The 21,243-nt window shown below is 36.4% G+C and overlaps 3 protein-coding genes across 9 annotated transcripts in view; 2 read left to right on the top strand and 1 right to left on the bottom strand.

The window, feature by feature from the left end:
- Nucleotides 1-9,495, bottom strand: part of eif2ak1 (eukaryotic translation initiation factor 2-alpha kinase 1) — a 14,024-nt gene extending 4,529 nt beyond the window's left edge. Inside the window, exons 1-11 of one of the 4 annotated variants that reach the window (XM_024284295.2) lie at nt 9,108-9,495; nt 6,015-6,182; nt 5,795-5,931; nt 4,216-4,259; nt 4,034-4,133; nt 3,871-3,951; nt 3,701-3,794; nt 1,153-1,207; nt 732-1,086; nt 556-655; nt 373-479 (exon numbers count right to left, since the gene is read on the bottom strand). In XM_024284295.2, coding sequence (XP_024140063.1) covers nt 373-479; nt 556-655; nt 732-1,086; nt 1,153-1,207; nt 3,701-3,794; nt 3,871-3,951; nt 4,034-4,133; nt 4,216-4,259; nt 5,795-5,931; nt 6,015-6,182; nt 9,108-9,267 — 1,401 coding nt within the window. In that variant the 5' untranslated portion in view covers nt 9,268-9,495. Of the gene's footprint in view, nt 1-372; nt 480-555; nt 662-731; nt 1,087-1,152; nt 1,208-3,700; nt 3,795-3,870; nt 3,952-4,033; nt 4,134-4,215; nt 4,260-5,794; nt 5,932-6,014; nt 6,183-6,258; nt 6,468-9,107 lie in introns of those variants that run through there. The other 3 variants (XM_024284294.2, XM_024284296.2, XM_024284297.2) reach the window with 3 other exon arrangements.
- A 21-nt stretch (nt 9,496-9,516) lies between these two features.
- pms2 (PMS1 homolog 2, mismatch repair system component) lies at nt 9,517-19,889 on the top strand. Its single transcript, XM_024284293.2, has 15 exons — nt 9,517-10,061; nt 10,440-10,582; nt 11,391-11,477; nt 11,557-11,659; nt 11,727-11,910; nt 12,886-13,053; nt 13,136-13,233; nt 13,300-13,399; nt 13,963-14,047; nt 15,039-15,182; nt 15,252-16,023; nt 16,542-16,709; nt 18,503-18,603; nt 18,667-18,836; nt 19,533-19,889. Exons 1-15 carry the CDS (start codon nt 10,048-10,050, stop codon nt 19,674-19,676), a joined length of 2,481 nt encoding a protein of 826 aa, XP_024140061.1. The 5' UTR covers nt 9,517-10,047; the 3' UTR covers nt 19,677-19,889.
- Nucleotides 19,890-20,452: 563 nt separating this feature from the next.
- rsph10b (radial spoke head 10 homolog B) overlaps nt 20,453-21,243 on the top strand; it is an 8,163-nt gene continuing 7,372 nt past the window's right edge. For all 4 annotated transcript variants that reach the window (XM_024285737.1, XM_024285735.2, XM_024285734.1 and 1 more), the window contains exons 1-3: nt 20,453-20,677; nt 20,777-20,852; nt 20,952-21,020. In XM_024285737.1, the coding sequence (XP_024141505.1) occupies nt 21,016-21,020 (5 nt within the window). In that variant the 5' untranslated portion in view covers nt 20,453-20,677; nt 20,777-20,852; nt 20,952-21,015. The remainder of the gene's footprint in view (nt 20,678-20,776; nt 20,853-20,951; nt 21,021-21,243) is intronic.

The following is a 21,243-nucleotide window of genomic DNA, read 5'->3' as shown; positions in this document are numbered from 1 at the left end:
CTAATAGGGGAAAACACTGAAGCTAATAGCTGAAAACACTGAAGCTAATAGCTGAAAATGCTGAAACTGATTGTCAGCTAAAATATTAGCTAAATGCCAAATTAGCCTAAAAAAATGGAAAAAGATCCTAAATTAGCCAAAACAGCTAGCATGTTGCTGAAATATTAGCTAAACTCCAAAATAGCCTAAAAAAATACTCCAAAAAGCTTGCAGAATGCCATTATAACTTTTAACTCTACTACGCTCTGACTCCACATAATATAAAGTAACAACTAATCGACTATTAAATTAGTCGTCGACTATTTTAATAGTCGATGACTTAGTCGATTCGTCGACTAATCATGGCAGATCAATAACCTCCTCTGGTCCTACCTTGAGGTCTCTGTGCATGATCCCTTTAGAGTGAATGTACTCCACTCCTTCAAGTACGTGTCTCAACAAGCTGAGTGTGAGTTCAGCATCGACACAGTCATAGAGACCTGAAAACAGAGGAATACAGTCTTTGACAACAGGATCATCATCGGTAGATTTCAGTCATTTGGTAGAAACCCAAACCTCCTGAAATGTCTTCTTTGGACCACGAGTTCCTCTCAGAAATCCAGTCCTTCAAGGATCGATCGCAGAGCTGCATCTGAATGTAGAGCATCAGGTGGAACTGCACCTGCGCAGAAACCTGCCATGAATCCTGAGATCAAAAACTGGTCTTCTTTTCCCTCTGGAGGAGAACTCACCTCTTTACTTTGCCGTCTGTCCGTCTGCTGTCTGCACTCCTTCTCCAGGCAGGAGTTGTTATTGACTTCTGGGCTGCTTGGCTCCGCCTCCGGCGGTGCAGGACCGTCAAAACCCGTGGCGGGACACTTGGAGCTGTTCACGCCCCGCCCCTGTCCCAGGAACACGCAGGGGACGTAGTTCTCGGGGAGGCGGCGCATCGTCTTGGGGCAGACGACGCGTCCCTCTTGTGCCGAGACCAAAACTCCCGCCGGCTGCGTCTCTATGGAGAGTCCGTCCGGCTCGGCTGGAGTCCGACTGAGGCTCTGGAAGACGATGGAGGAGCCGGATCCGCCGTGGTCCTGACTGTCCTCAGAACTGTGGAAATAACATTAACTCTGCAGCTTCAATCCAAAGAGAAAATGTTGGTGAGGAGTAACTGACCTGTCTTGATCTGCAGATTCAAGAGCGGGAAGACAGGAATCTGAAACACAGAAACCTGAAGCTTAAAGATCTCAATGAATGTCGTGTTTTAACAATTCGAACGTGTTCTTGTGGCATTTTTCTGATGATGGAAGACATGTATAAAGAAAAGTAGACTTAAAATTGAATTTCTGAGATTTTCTTTATTCAAATCGATGTGAATCGGGAGTTTTGGGTCAATAAGAACCAGCATAAAGTGAATTAAAAAAACAGATTTTATGTTCTAAAAAAAATAAAATTTGAAAAATAGTGTTAAACTGGAAAGTTCACAATGTAAACTTGAATAAAATATTGACTTTTTAAAGAAAAATGTATTGAAATAAATACTTTAAACTACATAAAACCGTTTTTAAAAAGGTAAATTTAGAAAAAATATATTGTAAAGTTAAAGTATATATAGATTTTTTTAAAATAGGAAAGCGCGTATTTTGAAAGAGGAAAAACTTAAAAGGATTTTTTAATTTATTGTTTAAAAAATAGAACATTTGAACAACAAATATTTCAAACTTAAATAAAATGTTTCAAATTAAAAATTAAAAAAGTATTTTACACTTAAAGGAAATTTTACAAATTTCAGAAAGGGAAATTTGAAATAAACTTAAGAGGAATATTCATTTTTTTTTACTAAAAGGGCAATTTAAATATTAAAGGAAATATTGTTTTTTTACAAAAGGGAAAATGTGAAAAATACATATTTTAAATTTGAAGAGAATATTAAAAACAAAAATGTAAACTGAAACCTTTAAAAATGAAATTTGTCAAATCTAAAAGAGATATTGAAAATAAAAATAAAAACTTGAATTTTTTTTTATTATTTTTTGTTTAAAAAAAAGGAAAATTGAAGAAGAAATAATGAAATCATAAATAGAAAATATTGGGGATTTTTTTTAAATAAAGGCAAATATTGACAAAACATTTAGATTTTAATGAAATATTGTTAAGGAAAACTTAAAAAGAAACTATTGTGGCTAAAAGTAAAAATGGAAAACTAAAAATAAGGAAAGTATAAAAATAATTTTTTTACTTGAGGGAAATGCTGATTTTTTTTAAAGAACAATTTGAAAAAGAAATTGAATATATATATATTTATATATATATATATTTTTTTTTGAGAAAATTGAAAGAAATCCCTATTCAAACTTAAAGAAAACATTGAATGTTTTAATATAAATAAATAGATAAATTATAAGATATAAGAATATTTATAAGAAATATTTCAAACTTGAAGGATATTTTAAATGAAGGAAATAAAGAAAAAATCTAATTTAAAAGAAATATAGAGGATAAAAAACAGAAAGTGAAAAATAAATATTTTAATCTTGAAAGTTAACACTGATTTCTTTTAATCGAACATATATATATATATATGTATATATATACATGTAAGGGATAATACCCGACGAAGTGTGCGTTATGAGAAATTAACGCACGACGCGGAGGCCTAAACCGTCCGACGCGAAGTGCGTTAATTTCTCATAATGCACTCTTCGGAGGGTATTATCCCGCTTATACCATGGTCTTTACAAAATAAATAAACATTTAATCAATATTTAGTACTTTATTCTTGTTATTTCTTTGGTTTAGCTCATTTTTTCACAAAAAAGCGGACTATTTGATCATCTGTGATGCGGTTTGTTGTCACGGTGACATGGAACACGGCATGAAGCCGGAAGCCGTTACAGACCTCAACTGCAGCGGTAAAGTGTCGCTGTTTTGAAAGAAAGACCCGGACAAATTAGGATATTTTTCTTCTTTTTCTGACGTTAATCCTTCAGTGAGCAGCTAGAACATATTCAGCTTCTGTCTGTGTTTCATTTCACGGCAGGTTCGTTCTTCTGAGCTGCTCTAAAATGAGAAACTCCCTCTTGTGGTGAAACAGAAGACTACACCTTTCATGTCGAGTGGTGTTTTATTAGAAGGAGAATAACCAATTTGTCAATATTAATTTACCTTACAAAAGGAGAGGAATATAAATGCTGGTCGCTACAATAAGTTGAATAAAGCATCAGTTCAGAGAGAAAGTTCATCCATTACTGCTTGTTTTGTCCAGACGATGAAGGAAAAATGTGTTTTAAAGAAGCCTGCGCAGTGATATCGAACGTTTGGTCTGTGTGACCGGAACTTCTTTTTTAGGTGTGCGTTATTACTGTGCATTATCACTTTTTAATGCACACCCAGCAGCCAATCAGAATCGAGTATTCACCAAGACCATGGTATAAATATATATAACCTATATACAAACAAAGTTATATCAGCTGCTGTTTTGTATTTTTAACTTTTGTTTTTCCGTTTTTTCTGTCTTTACTTTCAGTCTCAATTTACAGTTTTGATTCAGAATTATTACTTTCACTGTTATTTTATATGGAGGCGGAGCTTTGATCCCATTGGCTATCGGGACATGATTGACATCAGGTGACAGAGGTGATGTCATTTCGCCGTGTCATCGCTCCTCTGATGTTCCAGACTCACGACTGTTCGCCGTTTCAGCTCAGCAGAATCAAACACTCACTGGGAGCCGGCTGAACGTGCTCCATCCACGCCGTGTGATAACCCACGACGTTTACGTGATGCAAGCTGGACAACACCTTCACCTCTCGCAGAACCTGAGAGGATAAAACCGGCCGTCAGTTATGGTCGCTGATGTGTCTGGGGGGCGCCAAAACCACCGTGACCGCTCACCTTCATACAGTCTTCCTTTGAGACTCTTTTGATGAGAATCTTCTTCACAGCATAAAACTGTCCATCTAACTTATTTCTAACCTACACAGGAGCAAACAAACTGACTTTAGTTTGGTTTTCCAACCAAAAAAAATCAGTTTTGAACCTGAAAATAGTTGAATACCTTAAAAACATTCCCATAAGATCCTTTCCCCAGTCTGCAGGTCTCCTCAAACTCACTGAGGTACCTGGACGTCTGTCCTTGAAACAGCCCCTCCTTTGGTCTGCAGAAGACACGAACATCAAATGTCATCTTTAAATGTTTGAATTAACGTGACGTTAAAATATCCTTTAAGATGACGTTACCTGACAGAAGGATTATTTGTGTTTGAGCTGATAATTTGCTGACCCTGCAGAGCAAAACAAATGAACCAAAGATAAGTAGATGCATTTGAATTTGAGGTGTCTGAAGGTTTATACAAGTCACATTTAAGATTGATACACTTCTAAGAACACTTTCATTTATATGACAGAGAATTAGGGCAACATGAAAGAAAAAGATGAAAAGTATGAGAAAATATGAAGCCTCTAAAGCGACATTGAAAAAAAAAATTCTCAGTAAAAAAACAAAAAACGAAACAGTTACTAACTGGTGGAGACAGACATACCAACTAGTGCACACAAGATACTAACTGGTACCCACGAGATACTAACTAATGCACAGGAGATACTAACTGGTGCACACGAGATAGTAACTGGTACCCACGAGATACTAACTGGTGCGCACGAGATACTAACTAACAGGTGCGCACGAGATACTAACTGGTGCGCACGAGATACTAACTGATGCGCACAAGATACTAACTAACTGGTGCCCACAAGCTACTAACTAACTGGTGCGCACGAGATACTAACTGGTGCGCACAAGATACTAACTAACTGGTGCGCACAAGATACTAACTGGTGCGCACGAGATACTAACTGGTGCCCACAAGCTACTAACTAACTGGTGCGCACAAGATACTAACTAACTGGTGCGCAGGAGATACTAACTGGTGCGCACAAGATACTAACTGGTGCGCACGAGATACTAACTAACTGGTGCGCACAAGATACTAACTGGTGCGCACGAGATACTAACTAACTGGTGCGCACAAGATACAAACTTACTGGAGCGCATGAGATACAACTTAATTTTCATAAATTTGTTCTCATATATTTTGTCTTCATTTTCATAAAATGTTGACTTTTTTCATAATTTTACGAATTAATTCTCATGCATTTTTTACTTTAAACTCATGCTTTTAAAATGTCAACTTTTTTCTCTTAATTTGACGGCTTCTTTTTGTAAATTTTTGACTTTATTCTCCACATTTTATGAGTTTATTCTTGTAAAATGTTAACTTTTTTCTCTTTTTTAACAGCTTCATTTTCGTAAAGGTTTTACTTTATTTTCATATATTTATTTTAATATTTACCCTATTACTTTGTTTATCAATTAATTAACTTAAGAGACCGTATGTACAAAAAAAGAAACAAACAGAGTTTGCTGGTTCTTGTTCTACACATGCGATTCGGTCACCTTGATTCCCATTGTACTCAGTTTAAATGTCTTTCAGCAAACCGTTCAGTTTGCTCCAAAAGAATAAGAACTTTGACCGTCACAAGTAATCACTATTTTAAATTTTCACTTTCCCATTTTCCTGCACCAGTTAGATAATTAGCTAGCTGACTTAAAATGATTTGAGATTAATTCACAACCTTATGATGTCACCCATCGTGGAAATATTTAGTTTCTTAGAGACAAGAAGCTACATCGCAATGACAAAAAATAAATTAAGACCAGAATTTAGGGAACTTTAAAGCTTTAGAAAGCCTTCTTTTAGTTCAGTTTACTTTAAGACGTCTGAAGGATCCGCTGTAGTCTTATGGTTGACATGGTTACCTGTGGATACAGCGAGGAACTGGCGGCGTTCAGCAGCTCAGCGAAGGCACGGTTGTGCTGGAGTCTGATGGTGCTGAACTCGTCGCTCACCGCCAAAGGTGAGAGGAGGTTCATGGCGGCTAAACGCTGCCCGATGACTGCAAAACATCACCAAAGAAAAAAGTAAACTTAGATTTGAGTGGGTTCAGATCGACGAGCGATCCACGCCGGGCTGCGTCACCTTTGAACAGCATGCGGGAGCGAGCCGGGTTGCTTTCGTAGACGCAGCACAGGTGTTCCAGCAGCGAGCCCAGCAGGAGGTGGTTGGGGATGGCCGAGGCGAACTCCTGGATGGACGGGTAATGTCTTCCAGCCATCAGCAGCTCACAGTTATAGTCTGTGTCTGAGGCTGAGGAAGCAAAAATTAAAAAAATATCCTTTAAATTAGATCTTTAAACTTATTAGCTTACCAGCTTTAGTCCTACCTTCTTCTAAAACTTTTGCTAAAAGTTCAATAATGCCTTTTATTTCCAGGTCCATTTTTCCCCATTAAAATCCCTCTGCTGCAGCGCTACACCGGCGAAGCGCCTCCACTTTAGGACAACAAATGAGCTCATCTTGTTTATACATATGAGGGTGTGCACATCAGGCGCTCTTATCTGCCGTGTCCAGTGGAGACCAACCCCTCTGCACCTTCAGCACAACCTTGACGGATGAGCCAAAAAACAGGAAGCTCCATTTGAGCTCCTCACTTTTTACTTTCATGTCCGCAAAATTTAGGAAGTTTCCAGAACTTTGGGAGCCATTTTCTGTTGCAAAATTTACTGCTAAACTTAAAAAAAAAAGAAGTAATCAAAAATCTATAGCACAAAGGAGCTTAAATAATAGCAAATATGACAAGAGAATAAGCCTAAATTCAGATAGAGGTCTTTTCTTTATACAATTCAATACATTTGTATTAATAATTGATTTGGATCGATCTTTAACCCTTTAACTCCTGAGGCATTGCCGGTAACGCTTAAAAACAAAATCTTTAACATTCTGTAACTTTTCGATTTTTTAACACAATTAACATAATTCTAGTAGATTTAGAAAGAGAAAAGCAACTATAATGATGTTGATTGTGTTAATATTTGAAAAGTTATAGTAAATCAAATGGTTAAATTAAATTGTATTCATCAAAGCCATTAATTATCCTTTAAAGTTATATTTATTTTGAGCTAAATTTAATTTTTCGTTTGTTTTTCATGCAAGAAATTACAATTTTACTCACAAAAATTCCACATCTGCTCAGTTTATATCAGATAACTATTTTGAAATGTAATTGGTTTTAAATAAAAGTTCATGTAATAAACCTAATAAGTTGTGCATATAATCATTTATTATAGGGCTTTTTTTTTTATCAATTTAGCACATAAAGCTAAAGTCCGCTAGCTTGATGCTAACGTATAATGGAATTTCCCATAGGACGGCTAATGCTAACGCTCAGGCGACCTAAACATACATTGCTGACTAAATTAATATCTTTATAAACTCAAAAGCATTAATTTCACAAACTCTTTAAAAGGAAATATTTTTAAAATAACAATTTTTGGTCTAAAACATCGGTTTTTGGTTATACTTTCTTCTTCTTCTGGAATAAGGTGTAATGCTATTGTGCGATCGCTACCTAGTGGCCAAACTGAAACGTCCTCCAGTAGAGGCAGGACAATTGATCAAATCAAATCAAATCAAACTTTATTTGTATAGCACTTTTAAAAAAAATGAATTTCACTCAAAGTGCTTAACATAAAAAAAATATATATATATAACATGTTAAAAACAAAAGATAATACCCACAAGCCCCACCCTTCCACACACACGCACAAACACAAACACACATGGATACATATCGCCACACCATGAAAGAAAAAATAAATAAATGAATGAATAAATAAATACTAAAAGGATGTAAAGCATAAAGCTAGAAATCTACCCAAACAGGACATCAAAAATACTTAAAAAAAAAAAAAACTTTTTTCAATTATATTGGATCGTTTTCTATATACAAATAAAGAAAAATAAAAATAATAATAATTGTCATAAAAAATAATCAAAGGGATAAATTAGAAGTATTATTTAACGCTAAATAGATAAAGGGACTGTTTTTAACACTTATAAAATGTGATGAAGTTATCCAGCAGGATTTTTATTTTTAAAATCTTATGCTACAATTAAGTTGACAAAATACACTTGTGGTCCTAATATTAACAGTTTTGAGGGTAAATCTGACGATAAACTTCTAATAATTAAAGGTGGAAAGATGAGAATTAATCAAATGCTTACTTTGTTCCTCCTTTTCACACAAGTGGAAGTGATTTCTCAGCTTTTTCCAGGTTACTTTTGGAAACAAGGTTATGTAAGTGGATGTAAACAGACTCCACAGACACGTAGACAAATATAAAGGAGATAAAATACATTCAATAAAATCAGAAAATGCCGAGCGTTCTTTAAATCCAGAAAGTGAGAAATGAAAAATAAAACCAAAACCATTAGTTTTAACAAAAAACACAGTATTTTAGACAAGAATGTTTTCCAAATCCAACAGTGAGACAGAAATAAGTTAAGAGGCGCAAAATTATTTTAACCATATAGTCACAATCTACTCAACTTTAAATACCAACCTTTGATCATTTCTTCTTCCCCCTTTTATATTTAAATTTTGATTCAGTCATTTGTATATCCTTATATATTTTTAAATAAAATATGTACAGTATAAAACTAAAAAACGTGTACATTTTATGGGTAAAACCTGTTGGAATTACAACAAACCTGTAGTTAATTTGCCTATTTTATGTAAATGAATAGTCAATTTGTGTTTTTTTTTTCAATATCATTTTACTTACAATAACCAGTTTAATAAAACACATTAGCAATAACAAAGTAAACACTTCAGAATATATTTTGAACTGAAATACAGCACTACTGATTGCTAATGAATAGATTTTACATTTCAAAACAAAAGTTTAGACAACAATGGGGGATTCATCTTTAAAATGGAGTCAAAGTGCGTCCAGGAAATTGCAATATTTGAAAAAAAAAGTGTAATATTTTCTAGATAGCAAAATTTAAGTAAACAATTGCATTAAACTCCTACTAAAACACTTAAATGAGAGACTGAGCAGTACATTTTTGTTTCCCTCTCCTTCCCTACACCTCAAACTCTCATCTCAAATCTCTCGCGAGAATTGATTAAACCAAACTCGTTCTCGTCAAATAAGCAAAAGTGACAGCTGTGTAACACAATCGCCTCGAACGAACAAATGTAGACCTTAATAAAATGACAAACACTTACTATCAAACAGAACCTCTTCGTCCTCTTCGCTTGACAAACTTATTAGGCTACTTTCCACCTCGTGCCTCCTCAATGAACTGCGGTGGACCAACAGGTTGCGGCTGCTGCCAGAACATTCCTCCGAGCGACCGTCTCCGTGGTTGGATGTCGAACCGAACATTTTAAAAATAAAACAACCGACTTGGCAGGAGTAACAGTCTTTCAGTCGACAGTCTGACACGTCCCCAAGAGCTACCCCATGTCTGCGACCCGTGTCGGGCCACGAATAAACGTCCTTCTTTAAAAACAGTTCGAGGAAATTAGTGAAAAAATGAATTTACTCCAAAAATATCTCCAAAGCTTCGACTTCAACAGTCGGCCATGTTTGGAGAAAAGTAGGGACTGTCATACAATTTCAGGGTACACCTAACAACGACTCGCAAACACGACAATTTCAATTGGTAAAACAAAATAAAAAGAAACAGACGTCAAGTCATTCATATGTATTTATTAAAGTTCAAATTTTGTAAATTTCTATGAGATACAAAAAATATTTTGTTCGTTTTTCGTAAAGTGAGACAGATGAAGACGCCCCCTAACACACGGACTTCCGGTTTTTTCGATGATGAAATGCTACATTTTTAAGGCAACACTCAAAATATATATTTTTAACCTATTTAGTTTTTATAGTTTTATCAAAACTTTTCAAATACTAGATTTTTTTGTAAATTTATTTAGAAAAATTTAATGTTGCGGAAGTATGCGCATTTCTCGCGCAAGAATAAAGCTTACGAACAGTCTGAAACGCCGCGCGGGACTGTCTCATTTTTGTGTTTACACGCTTACAAGTTAAGACCGAATGAAGGCAAATAAGTCACATTTGATTATGCCGTAAAATAAATAACTTTCATCGCCTTTTACCTAATTTTTAAGTGCTATTTTATTAGGAGACGGTTTGAAGATGTCCGACTCTGGGTAAGCTAGCTACCTTTTTATCCCACCTGTAGATAATATATATATCTGTATTTGTACCATAAACGCATATAAATTTAAATATGTGTGACGTAATGACCTTACCCATCTCTAAAATCCTGCAGATTCCTGCACAAAGCATCCACTTCCGATCATTTTCGTACATGCAAAGTAAAAACATGCAAATGCTCATTAACTAGAAAGTATTAATGCAAGAACATAAGAGAAAGTCTAATAATATTAACATTTTCACTTTTCGAATGAGGAAAACTCTACTTTTTAAATTGGTTTTATATTATATTGAATAATAATTTTGTTTTGGTTTTGAGATAAATTCTGTTTCTTCTAAATGTTGTTTTGTTTTGATTGTTTTCTTCCCAGCTGCTCTGAACCTGCTGGATCCATCAAAGCCATAGACAAGCACTCAGTGCATCAGATCTGCTCGGGTCAGGTGGTCCTCAGTTTAGCCACAGCTGTCAAGGAGCTGGTAGAGAACAGCATTGATGCAGGAGCCACAAATATTGGTAAATAAAACATTTATCATGGAGTGATTTTGAATTATTATACAAAAACAAGGAGAATAAAATGATTTTTTAATGTAAAAAGATGATGGAGCCAAATTGTGACTCTTGGACTGGAAGAAAAATGCAAACAATATGATTTTTTTCCTTTTTTTGTGCCTAATTTGTTTTACTTAAAAAAAGTTTTGTCATTTAGATTTTTGACGTGTTAAAAAACCAATCAAAATGATGGTAAATAATATTGCCATTGCTAAACTCAAAATGATAGAAAAGTACATGTTTTATTTATATATATATATATATATATACTTTTATTTATTCAGTCTGGATCATATATATATTTTTATTTTAAATCGTTTTTAGTCTCATTTTTTTTATTATAATTAATTTGTATTATTTTAATTGTTGTTCATATTATCAAATTTTTTTATGTAATATTATAATTGTTATTTATATTAAATTTAACTGTATAAATATTAATTTTTTATTTTAAAAAAACATTCATAAAAAAGGAGGATCTTGTTTAACACAGGGTTTATTTTAATTTCAAAGCAACTTGAATATGCTACTATCTAATCTAAAATAAGCCAAAATGTTTTTTTTTAAAGAAAATTATTAACTGTTATAATTCAATTATTGTAATTTTTTAATGCTACATAAATCGTTAACAAACTGTATTTTTCTAAACAAGAAAGTGGGTTTGGGTCATCAAGAAGCTGACCCAAATGGTTATTTTAGCGTTAAAATCCTGTTATAGGCAGAAGAAAATAATAGGATCTGCTTCATAAATTATTTTTTCTATGTGCTTCAGACATCAAGCTACGGGATTGTGGAGTCGAACTGATTGAAGTGTCCGACAATGGCAAAGGCGTGAAGGAAGCTAACTTTGAAGGCCTGAGTAAGTCAAGTTTATTAATATAACTGATATATTTATGGTAGAACAGATTCAAGCATCAGATCTTCTCCTTGTTCCCCAGCGTTGAAGCATCACACATCAAAGTTGAGGGATTTCTCCGACCTGATCCATGTGGAAACGTTTGGCTTCAGAGGTGAAGCCCTCAGCTCTCTGTGCGCTCTGAGGTGAGTCTCATCAGGCCCTCTTGTTGTTGTTTTTGTTTGTTCGTCAGCTAAACCTCACCGTCTACAGTGACCTCAGCGTAATCACCTGCCATGAGTCCAGCCAGGTCGGCACCAAGCTGGTGTTCGACCACAAGGGCCACCTCGTGCAGAAGTCTCCTCACCCCCGGCAGCCGGGCACCACGGTCACCCTGCAGCAGCTCTTCTACACGCTGCCGGTTCGACACAAGGAGTTCCAGCGGAACATCAAGAAAGTCAGTTTGAAAAATGCTGATTCTGGGCAAAATTCACCCCTTTTCCAGAACAACTTATACTCCAGAACGGCTTATACTCCAGAACGGCTTATACTCCAGAGCGATTTATACTCCAGAACGACTTGTACTCCAGAACGACTCATACTAAAAAACGGTTTATACTCCAGAGCGACTTATACTAAAAAACGATTTATACTCCAGAACGACTTTACTGTTATACTCCAGAACGACTTTTACTCGGAAATATATAGTATAATGGATTTATCTCACTGAAAAAGTTATATATTGTAAAAAAAGTTAACTGTCAGGAATATTCTGACATAGGTTTTTAAGCTAAATTAGGAGCCAAAAATACTACATGGTTATTAAAAATGTCTTTTAAAATCCTGAATTACTCCAGATTTCACTCTTTTGCTTTATATCTTGTCTTAAAGTCCCTCTCTGATCATCTCTAGATCTATTTTCAAAGCTTTCCCAGTTGTCTTTTATTTATGATTTTGCTGTTTTTAGCCAAAACAATAAAAAAAAAAATTTTTTTAGGACATAGTTTCTGCAGAGTGGCAGCCCTGTCCCTTCCCATCACCCATAGCTGAGAGTTCTCTGTTTATATGCTCTCCCACTAGCTTACAGCCTGTCACAATCCAACCTAAAATTAGTGGTGCAACAAGGGAGTGGATCTTTAAATGTTAGAATTTGAGGATCTGTTTCGGTAAAAAAATAAAAAAATAAATAAAAGTTGTAACCTAAGTAAAATTAATCTTGCCGCTATTCTATGTTCAGTTTTTCGTCAAAGAAAACCTTTTATCACATTTTACCTTCTTTTGAATTTTAGTGTGTTTCACTTTTAGGACATTTTTTACTTTTAATATTCATTATTCTAGATTTTTTTAAAAAGAAAAAGTCCCAGTAACCAGTCATTTTTTACATTTTGAAATGTGATTTTTATCCTGATTCTTCGTTCTGTGATTTTTCCAGGAGTATGCTAAGATGATCCACGTCCTGCAGGCGTACTGCATCATCTCCGCCGGCGTGCGCCTCACCTGCTCCAACCAAAGTGGGCGGGGAAAACGCAGCACGGTGCTCGGCACCAGCGGGAGCCAAAGCATGCGGGAAAACATTGGAGCCATATTTGGACCAAAGCAGGTAGGACTGTAGTGTTTATGCTCTTCATTTATACAAAAAAGGAACAATTTAAAGTTTTTTTTTGTTGCATTTCTACCTGCAGCTTCAGAGTCTTCTTCCTTTTCAACAAACGTCTCCCTCAGAAAACGTCCTTGAGGATTATGGGTTGAAGGAGGCGGATCTCCCCGAGCAGCTCTTCACGTGAGTGTCGTTGTTTTCTCAGCGGGACGTTGGGTGCGTTTGTTTACACTCGAACCGTCTCTGCAGCATCACGGGGTTCATCTCTCGCTGTGACCACGGCGTTGGACGGAGCGCCACAGACAGGCAGTTCTTTTTCATCAACAGCCGCCCATGTGACCCCTTGAAAGTAAGCCAATCGGACACTTTTAACCCTTTACCTGCTGGCTCAACCAAATGGTGGGAAACATTTAAAAAAATATGTTTTTAGAAAAATCAATATTTCTAAAAACATATTTTTTTAAATGTTTACCTAAAGGGAAATTGAAGTAATTTTTTTTTCTCCAAAAATGTAAAAAAAAGAATTCTTGTTAGTAACATATGCGCACCAGATAGTAAGTAGTGCGCATCAATTAGTAACCAGAACATTTTTTTGTCAATTCGATTTTTAGAAAAAAAAGGTCTGTTTTTTGTGGTTTTTTTTTTACTTATTTAATTAAAAAAAAAAAAAACTAATTCTAGTTAGTAACCAGAACTTTTTACTTCATTTTTTTCTTATGGAGCTCTCAAGTATTCTTAGAAAAAGCATTTTTTTTACTTAAATTAATTTTTTTTCACTTTTATGTCCCTTCAGGGCCTCCGTACCAATAAGCAGCAGAAAAAAAAACATATTTTTGTGTTTTTTTTCTTTCTTTTTTGGGTAGTTAAAAGGTTGAGCAAAAGGTTTTGACTTCTGTTCTTGTAATCTTCCAGGTCACTAAAGTTGTGAATGAAGTTTATCACACATATAATCGACATCAGTATCCATTTGTTGCTTTGAACATCACTGTTGCTTCAGGTAAGGAGATTTCATGATGACATCACGCGAGCGAAACCGTAAAAAAAAAACCAAATGGGCTAAAAATCGCTTATGGAGCATAAAAATTATATTTCAAAATACACAAGCGAAACCAAAAACACACGTATCGGGGATATCCAATGGACCTTTTGAAATTATTATGGGATAGCCACATAACTTACAGCTTGGCGGCCATTTTGTGACAAAGTGTGAGATTTGGCGATTTTCTCGTTTTTGCACAATATGGGAAAACAAAACTTTTGTTTGTGCGATTTTCACAAAATTTGGCAAACATGCCGCCAGCTTAAGTTTACAACCCCCACAGAAGTTTCATGGACCTTTGACCTTGGGAAGAGGCCACCATCTTGAATTAAAAAAAACACTGTTTGTACCAGTTCCAAACGTAAACTCACCCTAGGGATTTTTATCAACCGTTTCCTAATTTCTTGGGCTTCATTGTGAAGCAATTGGGGAAAAAAATCTTGCAATTAGACGTTGAAGATCTTGAATGGCGAGCGCATGCTGAGCTTTCAGAAGTGGCATTCACCTGTTAGTCACACATTTTTTAACACAATATTATGAAAATGTAATCAGTTAATCCCTGACTAAAGCTGAGCAAAATGATATAACACAAGATATGAACATATTAGGAATCTGGGCGTGGTTAGCAAATAACCATCGTTGCTAAGGAAATCCAAAAGTTTACTTTTGGTGATTCTTTTAAGACTTACATAAATCTGTTCGGCATCCCCAGGCGACCAAAACATAAAATAGTTGCTATGGAGTTTAAACAAACAGCTAAGCCGCCATTTTGAAAATAGTGGTTATTTGTTACATAGAGCTCAAACAAGCCTTACAGAAAGAGAAGAGGGGGAATCAGTGGACGCCTAGCAAGTGAGATTGGGTCAAAGGTCGGTGGTGGTGAGGTCGTATAACGCTGCTGCCAGCTTTAATTTCAGTTGTTTTCTTAACTTTGTGGATGTGTTTACAGAGTGCGTGGATGTGAATGTAACCCCAGACAAACGGCAGATCTTTCTTCAGGAGGAGAAAGTCTTGCTGGCGACTCTTAAGACTTCTCTGATCAGCATGTATGAAGCTGGAGTCAATAAGATCAGCCTGAATCTGCCTCTAACCAGTAAGACTCCGTCGTAACACGTCTGTTAGGCTCTTTTTGGATATTTCATCAACATGTTTGTCTCTTTAGAGTCCACGTCTTCTGCATCCGAACAAGTCATTCCGTCAGAGAGCAGCGAGTCCGTGAAGCCATTGAGTCCCTTCTCGAGTTCGTCCATGAACCTGGCGGCGCTCAAAGCTGCTTTTTCAAACAGCAGTAGTAGTTCTGGGAAATCCGGGAAGGATCCCGACAGCGGTCCGACCCAGAAAACCCTGCGGTGTTTCTTTAAGGACGCTGGAAAACCTGCTTCCAGCCGGATTCAGAGTCCTCCTTCGAAGCCCCGAATGGAGAAGCGAGAAGCTCCTTCAGTGGGAAGTTCAGTGTTAGAAGATCTTAAACATGGAAGGAAGTCCTGCAGTGATGCAGATTCTGACAAGGACGCTTCTTGTGACTTTATAACCATTTTTCAGAGTTCTGGTTCTGAGAATAGTTCTGCTATAGAAGCTGAAGATAGCAGCAGTGTGTTTGGATCTTGTCCTGGAGAACCAGATGAACAGACGGGAGCATGTTCATCAAATCAAGACGCACCAGTGAGTCCAGAGGCTAAAAAAGCCAGGAGGGAGGAGCGGGACTTCAGTGTCTTGAGCTCTTCAGAGGAAACTTCTGCCACGGTGGATGCACCGGTGTGTCTGCCAAAGACCACGGCGCCTCTGCAGTTTTCTTTCCAGGAGCTTGTAGGAAATCTGAAGCTGCTGCAGGAGCAGCGAAGGAAAAGCGACGGGCTGCAGTACCGACGTTTCCGAGCCAAAATCAACCCTGGAGAGAACCAAAGTGCAGAGGAGGAGCTCAGAAAGGAGATCAGGTGGGAAAAAAATGCATTTATCAAAAAAATATATATTTTTGGGTGGTTTTTGAGGTGCATTTAAAGTGACATATTTAGCATTACTGCGATAGAAACACCTTTTTTGAATTAGATGAGTCACATGACAAACAACTGGATACTACGCTTAGTAGCGGGCGCCACACAGCTCATCAAAAGTTGAGCATGTCATGTGGATGTAAAATCACTGACCACCATTTCCCAAAATCTCTTAATCCGTGGCCTGAATAAGACGCCGACGTCTCCTTTGATAGATGATGATGAGTGCTAGTGCCATGACAGAAATTTGAATGTATCTGCTGTAAATCACAGTTCTTGAATGACTCATCATGTGAGATAGTTTGAGTTTATTCACATAATTAGTATTTAATATAAACAGAGTTATTGCAAAATCAAGATTTTCTAGGATTTCCATAAAGTTTTGCATATGTGTGATATGGAAATGTAGCTCTTGTGACCAGAAAATTTAACTTAAAACTCTTTATTCTATTTTTTCAAAGCAAAGACATGTTCAGAGAAATGAAGATCATCGGCCAGTTCAACCTGGGCTTCATCATCACCAAGCTGAACTCTGACATCTTCATTATTGACCAGCACGCCACCGACGAGAAGTACAACTTTGAGATGCTGCAGCAGCACACCTTGCTGCAAGGCCAGAAGCTGATAGTGTAGGAATTTAACCCGGAATAACTCTAATGTGGATTATTCTCTGATGCTACGTTTACACCGGTCATGTGATGCGCGTTCAAGAATGTGCTAAACGGGGCTTTAGCATAAGGTGTTCACACTGGACTGTCGCTACCCGCATGTACTCACAGTTGGAGGAGGCTTTGTGCAAAATATAGAAGCAGTACAAATTACTAAAATTTTGCTTCAGACGCTACCCCAGTGGCCTTGTGGTAGAGTGTACGCCCCAAAACAAGAAGGTTGTGAGTTCAAATCCAGGCCAAGTCAAACCTAAGACTCTAAAAATGGGAGTTCCTGCTTGACACTCGGCATTAACGGGTTGGATAGGGTGGTTAAACCACCAAACGATTCCCGAGCGCGGCGTGTCTGCAGCTCACCCTTCCCCCGGAGGATGGGTCAAATGCAGAAAACAAATTTTACACACACAAATGTGTCACTACGGAAACCAAAGACGGACTGCCCTACTTTTCTTTTTTTAATAATTTTCTCATGATAATAAGATCCATTATCTCCTTATCACAAGATTAGTTTTCTCATGATAATGAGATCCCCTATCTCATTATCACGTCATTCGTTCACTTGTGATAAAGAGGCACACTATCTTGTTATCGCGAGATTTGTTTACTAATAATAATAAGATCCACTATCTCATTATCACGAGATTTGTTTTCTCGTGATAAAGAGACCCACTATCTCATTATCACGAGATTCGTTCACTCGTGATAATGAGGCACACTATCTCATTATCACGAGATGCGTTCATTCGTGATAATGAGGCACACTATCTCATTATCACGAGATTCGTTCCCTCGTGATAATGAGGCACACTATCTCATTATCACGAGATGCGTTCTTTCGTGATAATAAGGCACACTATCTCATTATCACGAGATTCATTCACTCATGATAATGAGATCCACTATCTCGTTAACAGATTTGTTTTCTCGTGATAAAGAGACCCACTATCTCATTATTGCAAGATTATAAGTGATACTGAGATAGTGGATCTCGTTATCACAAAAAATCGATTAAAAAAAAACTATGTTAGGCCGTTTTCGGCTTCCGTTTGTGACATCTAACAGGATTTTTTTTTTATTCCTGCACTGAGGCGTCAAGACTTTACCTGATTTAAGTCTCCTTATTTTGTGGTTAACAACAAAAACAGTCAAAGAAAAAACAACTTTTGTTATTAACCACAAAATAAAGAGGTTTAAAACATCTCAGAGTGGGAAAGTGATATAGGGATTCTAAAGAATATTCTTCATTATTTCGTTCTCACCAGAAAAAAAATTTGTTTTCTCATGATGACAAGATAGTGGATCATGGAATTATGAGAAAACGATAAAAAAATAGTAGGGGAGGTCGTTTTCAGCTTTCATACATGACAACTTACAAGTTTCACAGCTCTATTCCGATAATCAAAGGACTTGTTGTCATAAATCCCTCTGAGCACAAACAACAGTTGCTAATTTCTCCATCACGATCAATTTTAAACTATTGGGATTTCTGTGTTTTGTAAAGAACGCTACCCAAATGTCTTTATCAAATCCAAGTGTCTGATTGGTCAACTGGTTTAACTTTTTAGCGCACTCAATGGTCGGATGTTTAATACCAGAAAACTGACTTAAAAATGTGAATGGGAAAGTTTCAAACGATTTAATACACACGTTTACATTGACTTTTTGTTCAAATTGGCTTCTTGAACGCACATTTCTGAGCCTGCTGTGAGCGTAGCATAAAAGAGACGCCGTCTTTAATTGACTTTTATTTGAAGCCCACAGAAGCTTCACCTCACCGCCATCAGCGAGAACGTCCTCATGGAGAACATCGAGGTTTTCCGGAAGAACGGCTTTGAGTTTCTCATCGACGAGGACGGTACGATCACGTGAAGTCTACGCCTGTCACCACAAATCTCTGATCATTTTATTGTGACGACAGCTCAGGTCATGGAGAGGGTGAAGCTGGTGTCGTTGCCCACCAGTAAAAACTGGACGTTCGGTCCTGCCGACATCGAGGAGCTGATCTTCATGCTCAGCGACAGCCCGGGTGTCATGTGCCGCCCGTCACGAGTCAGGCAGATGTTTGCTTCCAGAGCCTGCCGAAAGTCTGTAAGTTTGTCAGATCTGTCTTCAAAGCACACCTAGATTAAGGGGTTTTTATTTTAACTTATTTTCATCAGTAAAAACCATTTTTGTTGACCTTTAACCTCAGTTTTACTACTTCCTACAAATTAAAACTTCTCCCAGGGATTTCAATCTGTCGCCTCCTAACTCCTTTAGTATCATTGGGAACTGACTCAGGAAAAAAATATTGTTTTTTAAAGTGCTAACGGCGTTAGCATGATGAGCTAGCTAAAGTGGCGTTCCTCTGTTGCACTCACATTTTTTACCGAAATATCGTGAAAACCTAATACATGAATCGTTGGCTCAAGCTGAGTGAAATGACACATCATATGATATGAACATATTAGGAATGTCCCCATGGCTAACCAAAAACCTCCGTTGCCAAGGAAATTCAAAATTTTACTTCTACCAATTCTTCTAAAAGTTACATAGGTTTATGCGTCACCCCCACACGACAAAAGAATTAAATGGTTGCTATGGCGATAAAACCAGCATAAAAGATGCCATTTTGCAAAAAGAGTTGGGTTCTCTGTATGAATTTGCCACATGTAGCCATCCTGGCCGTGGAAGAGAGGTAGAGTGGGGGGAAGGTCAAGGGCGGGGGCAGGTAATGACTGTGGACCATACAAAACCCCTCACAGCTTTAATTTTAGTTTATTTTTCTCTCTTCTTGATGTCCAGGTAATGATTGGCACTGCTCTGAGTGTGAGCGAGATGAGGAAGCTGGTGGTTCACATGGGGGAGATCGAGCATCCGTGGAACTGTCCGCATGGCCGGCCAACCATGAGACACCTCGCCAACCTGGACATCATCTCACAGGACTGAAGCCGTGAAGGACAAACCGTTTTAGGGAATGTCGTCTCACACCGCCTCACTGGAATGTTGCTTAAACCAAGTTTATGTAGTTTTTTTCATCTTTCAGGTGTTTAAATCACTTAGATACTTATTGTGCTTTTTTACACTTTTGTATTTTGTGGAAATATTTGTTAAATATCTATTTTGTTATTTTTATGTTGAATAAATAGTCTATAAAATGTTCAGAAATTGTATTTTACACTCAAATGTGCAAATTGTTTTAATGCAAATTACACCAAATTGAAGAAGTAAATGCTTCATTTTGAAAGCAATGCTTTTTTAAGGGGGGGGTTAAAAAATCTATAAAGGTTTATATTACACTTTAGCATATTTATTTGAAAAGAAGTGTGTAAAATATGACAACTAAATACATAAAGTTTTCATAAATATTTTTGCTTATAAACACATGAACATTAGTTTATGTGTATCAATACCCAAAACAAAAAAGGCAAATCTCTTAACTAATAGTAGTTCACCTGTTCATTTATTTTATTAAGTATACTTCATAAGTGTAAACTTACGTGTTTGTGCAGGAAGAATACTAAATGAATACTTTAGACTAAATTAAAACATTTTAAGTTTACAAAAAAGTAAACCTCAAATATACTAACTCACTTTTAGCATAAGTATACTTATAGTATATCGACTAATTTTTACCTAGAAATGATCTAAACGCTTTTTTAAAAATCAGTTTTTGCTTGCGTACTAAGTTTGACTGATTTGGGCTTCCGTGGATCCATCCCACTGTCCTTCTCGGTTGCTAGGAAACGGAAGGGCTTGTTTTTTTGCTAATGACGAACCTTTAACGTTTTTACGTTTATAGCTAATGGTAACAAAGGGAAATTAAAAATCCACGTATAAACAAAGAAAATGGGAACGTTTGAGAGAAGAAGTCCGAATTTAGATTTAGAGGATAAAACGAAGTGGGAAGAAAATACCGAGATGATCGTCGTATTTTTAAATTTAAAGAGGTATTTGATGTTTTTTTTCCCCCTACCTTTTATATTCGCTAATAACTAACTATTTTAAATGTTTACAAACCTTGAAACGATGTTATATTTGTCTGACAGACTCAAAGAAGAAGCTTTGGAAGACGAGTTCAGCGGACAGCAGGAAGTTTATTTTGAAGGAGGTCACGTGTACAAAGTGCGGCTGTTTTTAACGCAAATAAAAAAACATTTAATTTCTTCAATTTATAATTTAACAAATACAGCTTTATAGTCGTTCTCCTCTTTTTTTGTAAAGGGAATGTTTTCCAAAGGACTCATGGATGGATCTGGAATCTTCACTCATCTAAATGGACTGACATATGAGGTATTTTTCAAAATAAAAGTACCTTGCTATTGTAGTTAATAGTCTTTTGTGTTTTAACTTTTTATGCTTTTTTTGTTTGTTTAATTAATAGATTTTAATATAGATTTTTTTCAAATGTTTTATTATTTTATTTTATTTTTTCCCTACGGATGTGCTAGTATGGCTCTGTGAATGTAAGCAGCTTTTGTAATATATATATATATATATATATAGATTTTATTAT

Source organism: Oryzias melastigma, linkage group LG19, assembly GCF_002922805.2.
Source record: "Oryzias melastigma strain HK-1 linkage group LG19, ASM292280v2, whole genome shotgun sequence".
Taxonomy (NCBI): domain Eukaryota; kingdom Metazoa; phylum Chordata; class Actinopteri; order Beloniformes; family Adrianichthyidae; genus Oryzias; species Oryzias melastigma.
Note: the sequence above shows the minus strand (reverse complement) of the source record. Positions and strands in the feature narration are given on the sequence as shown.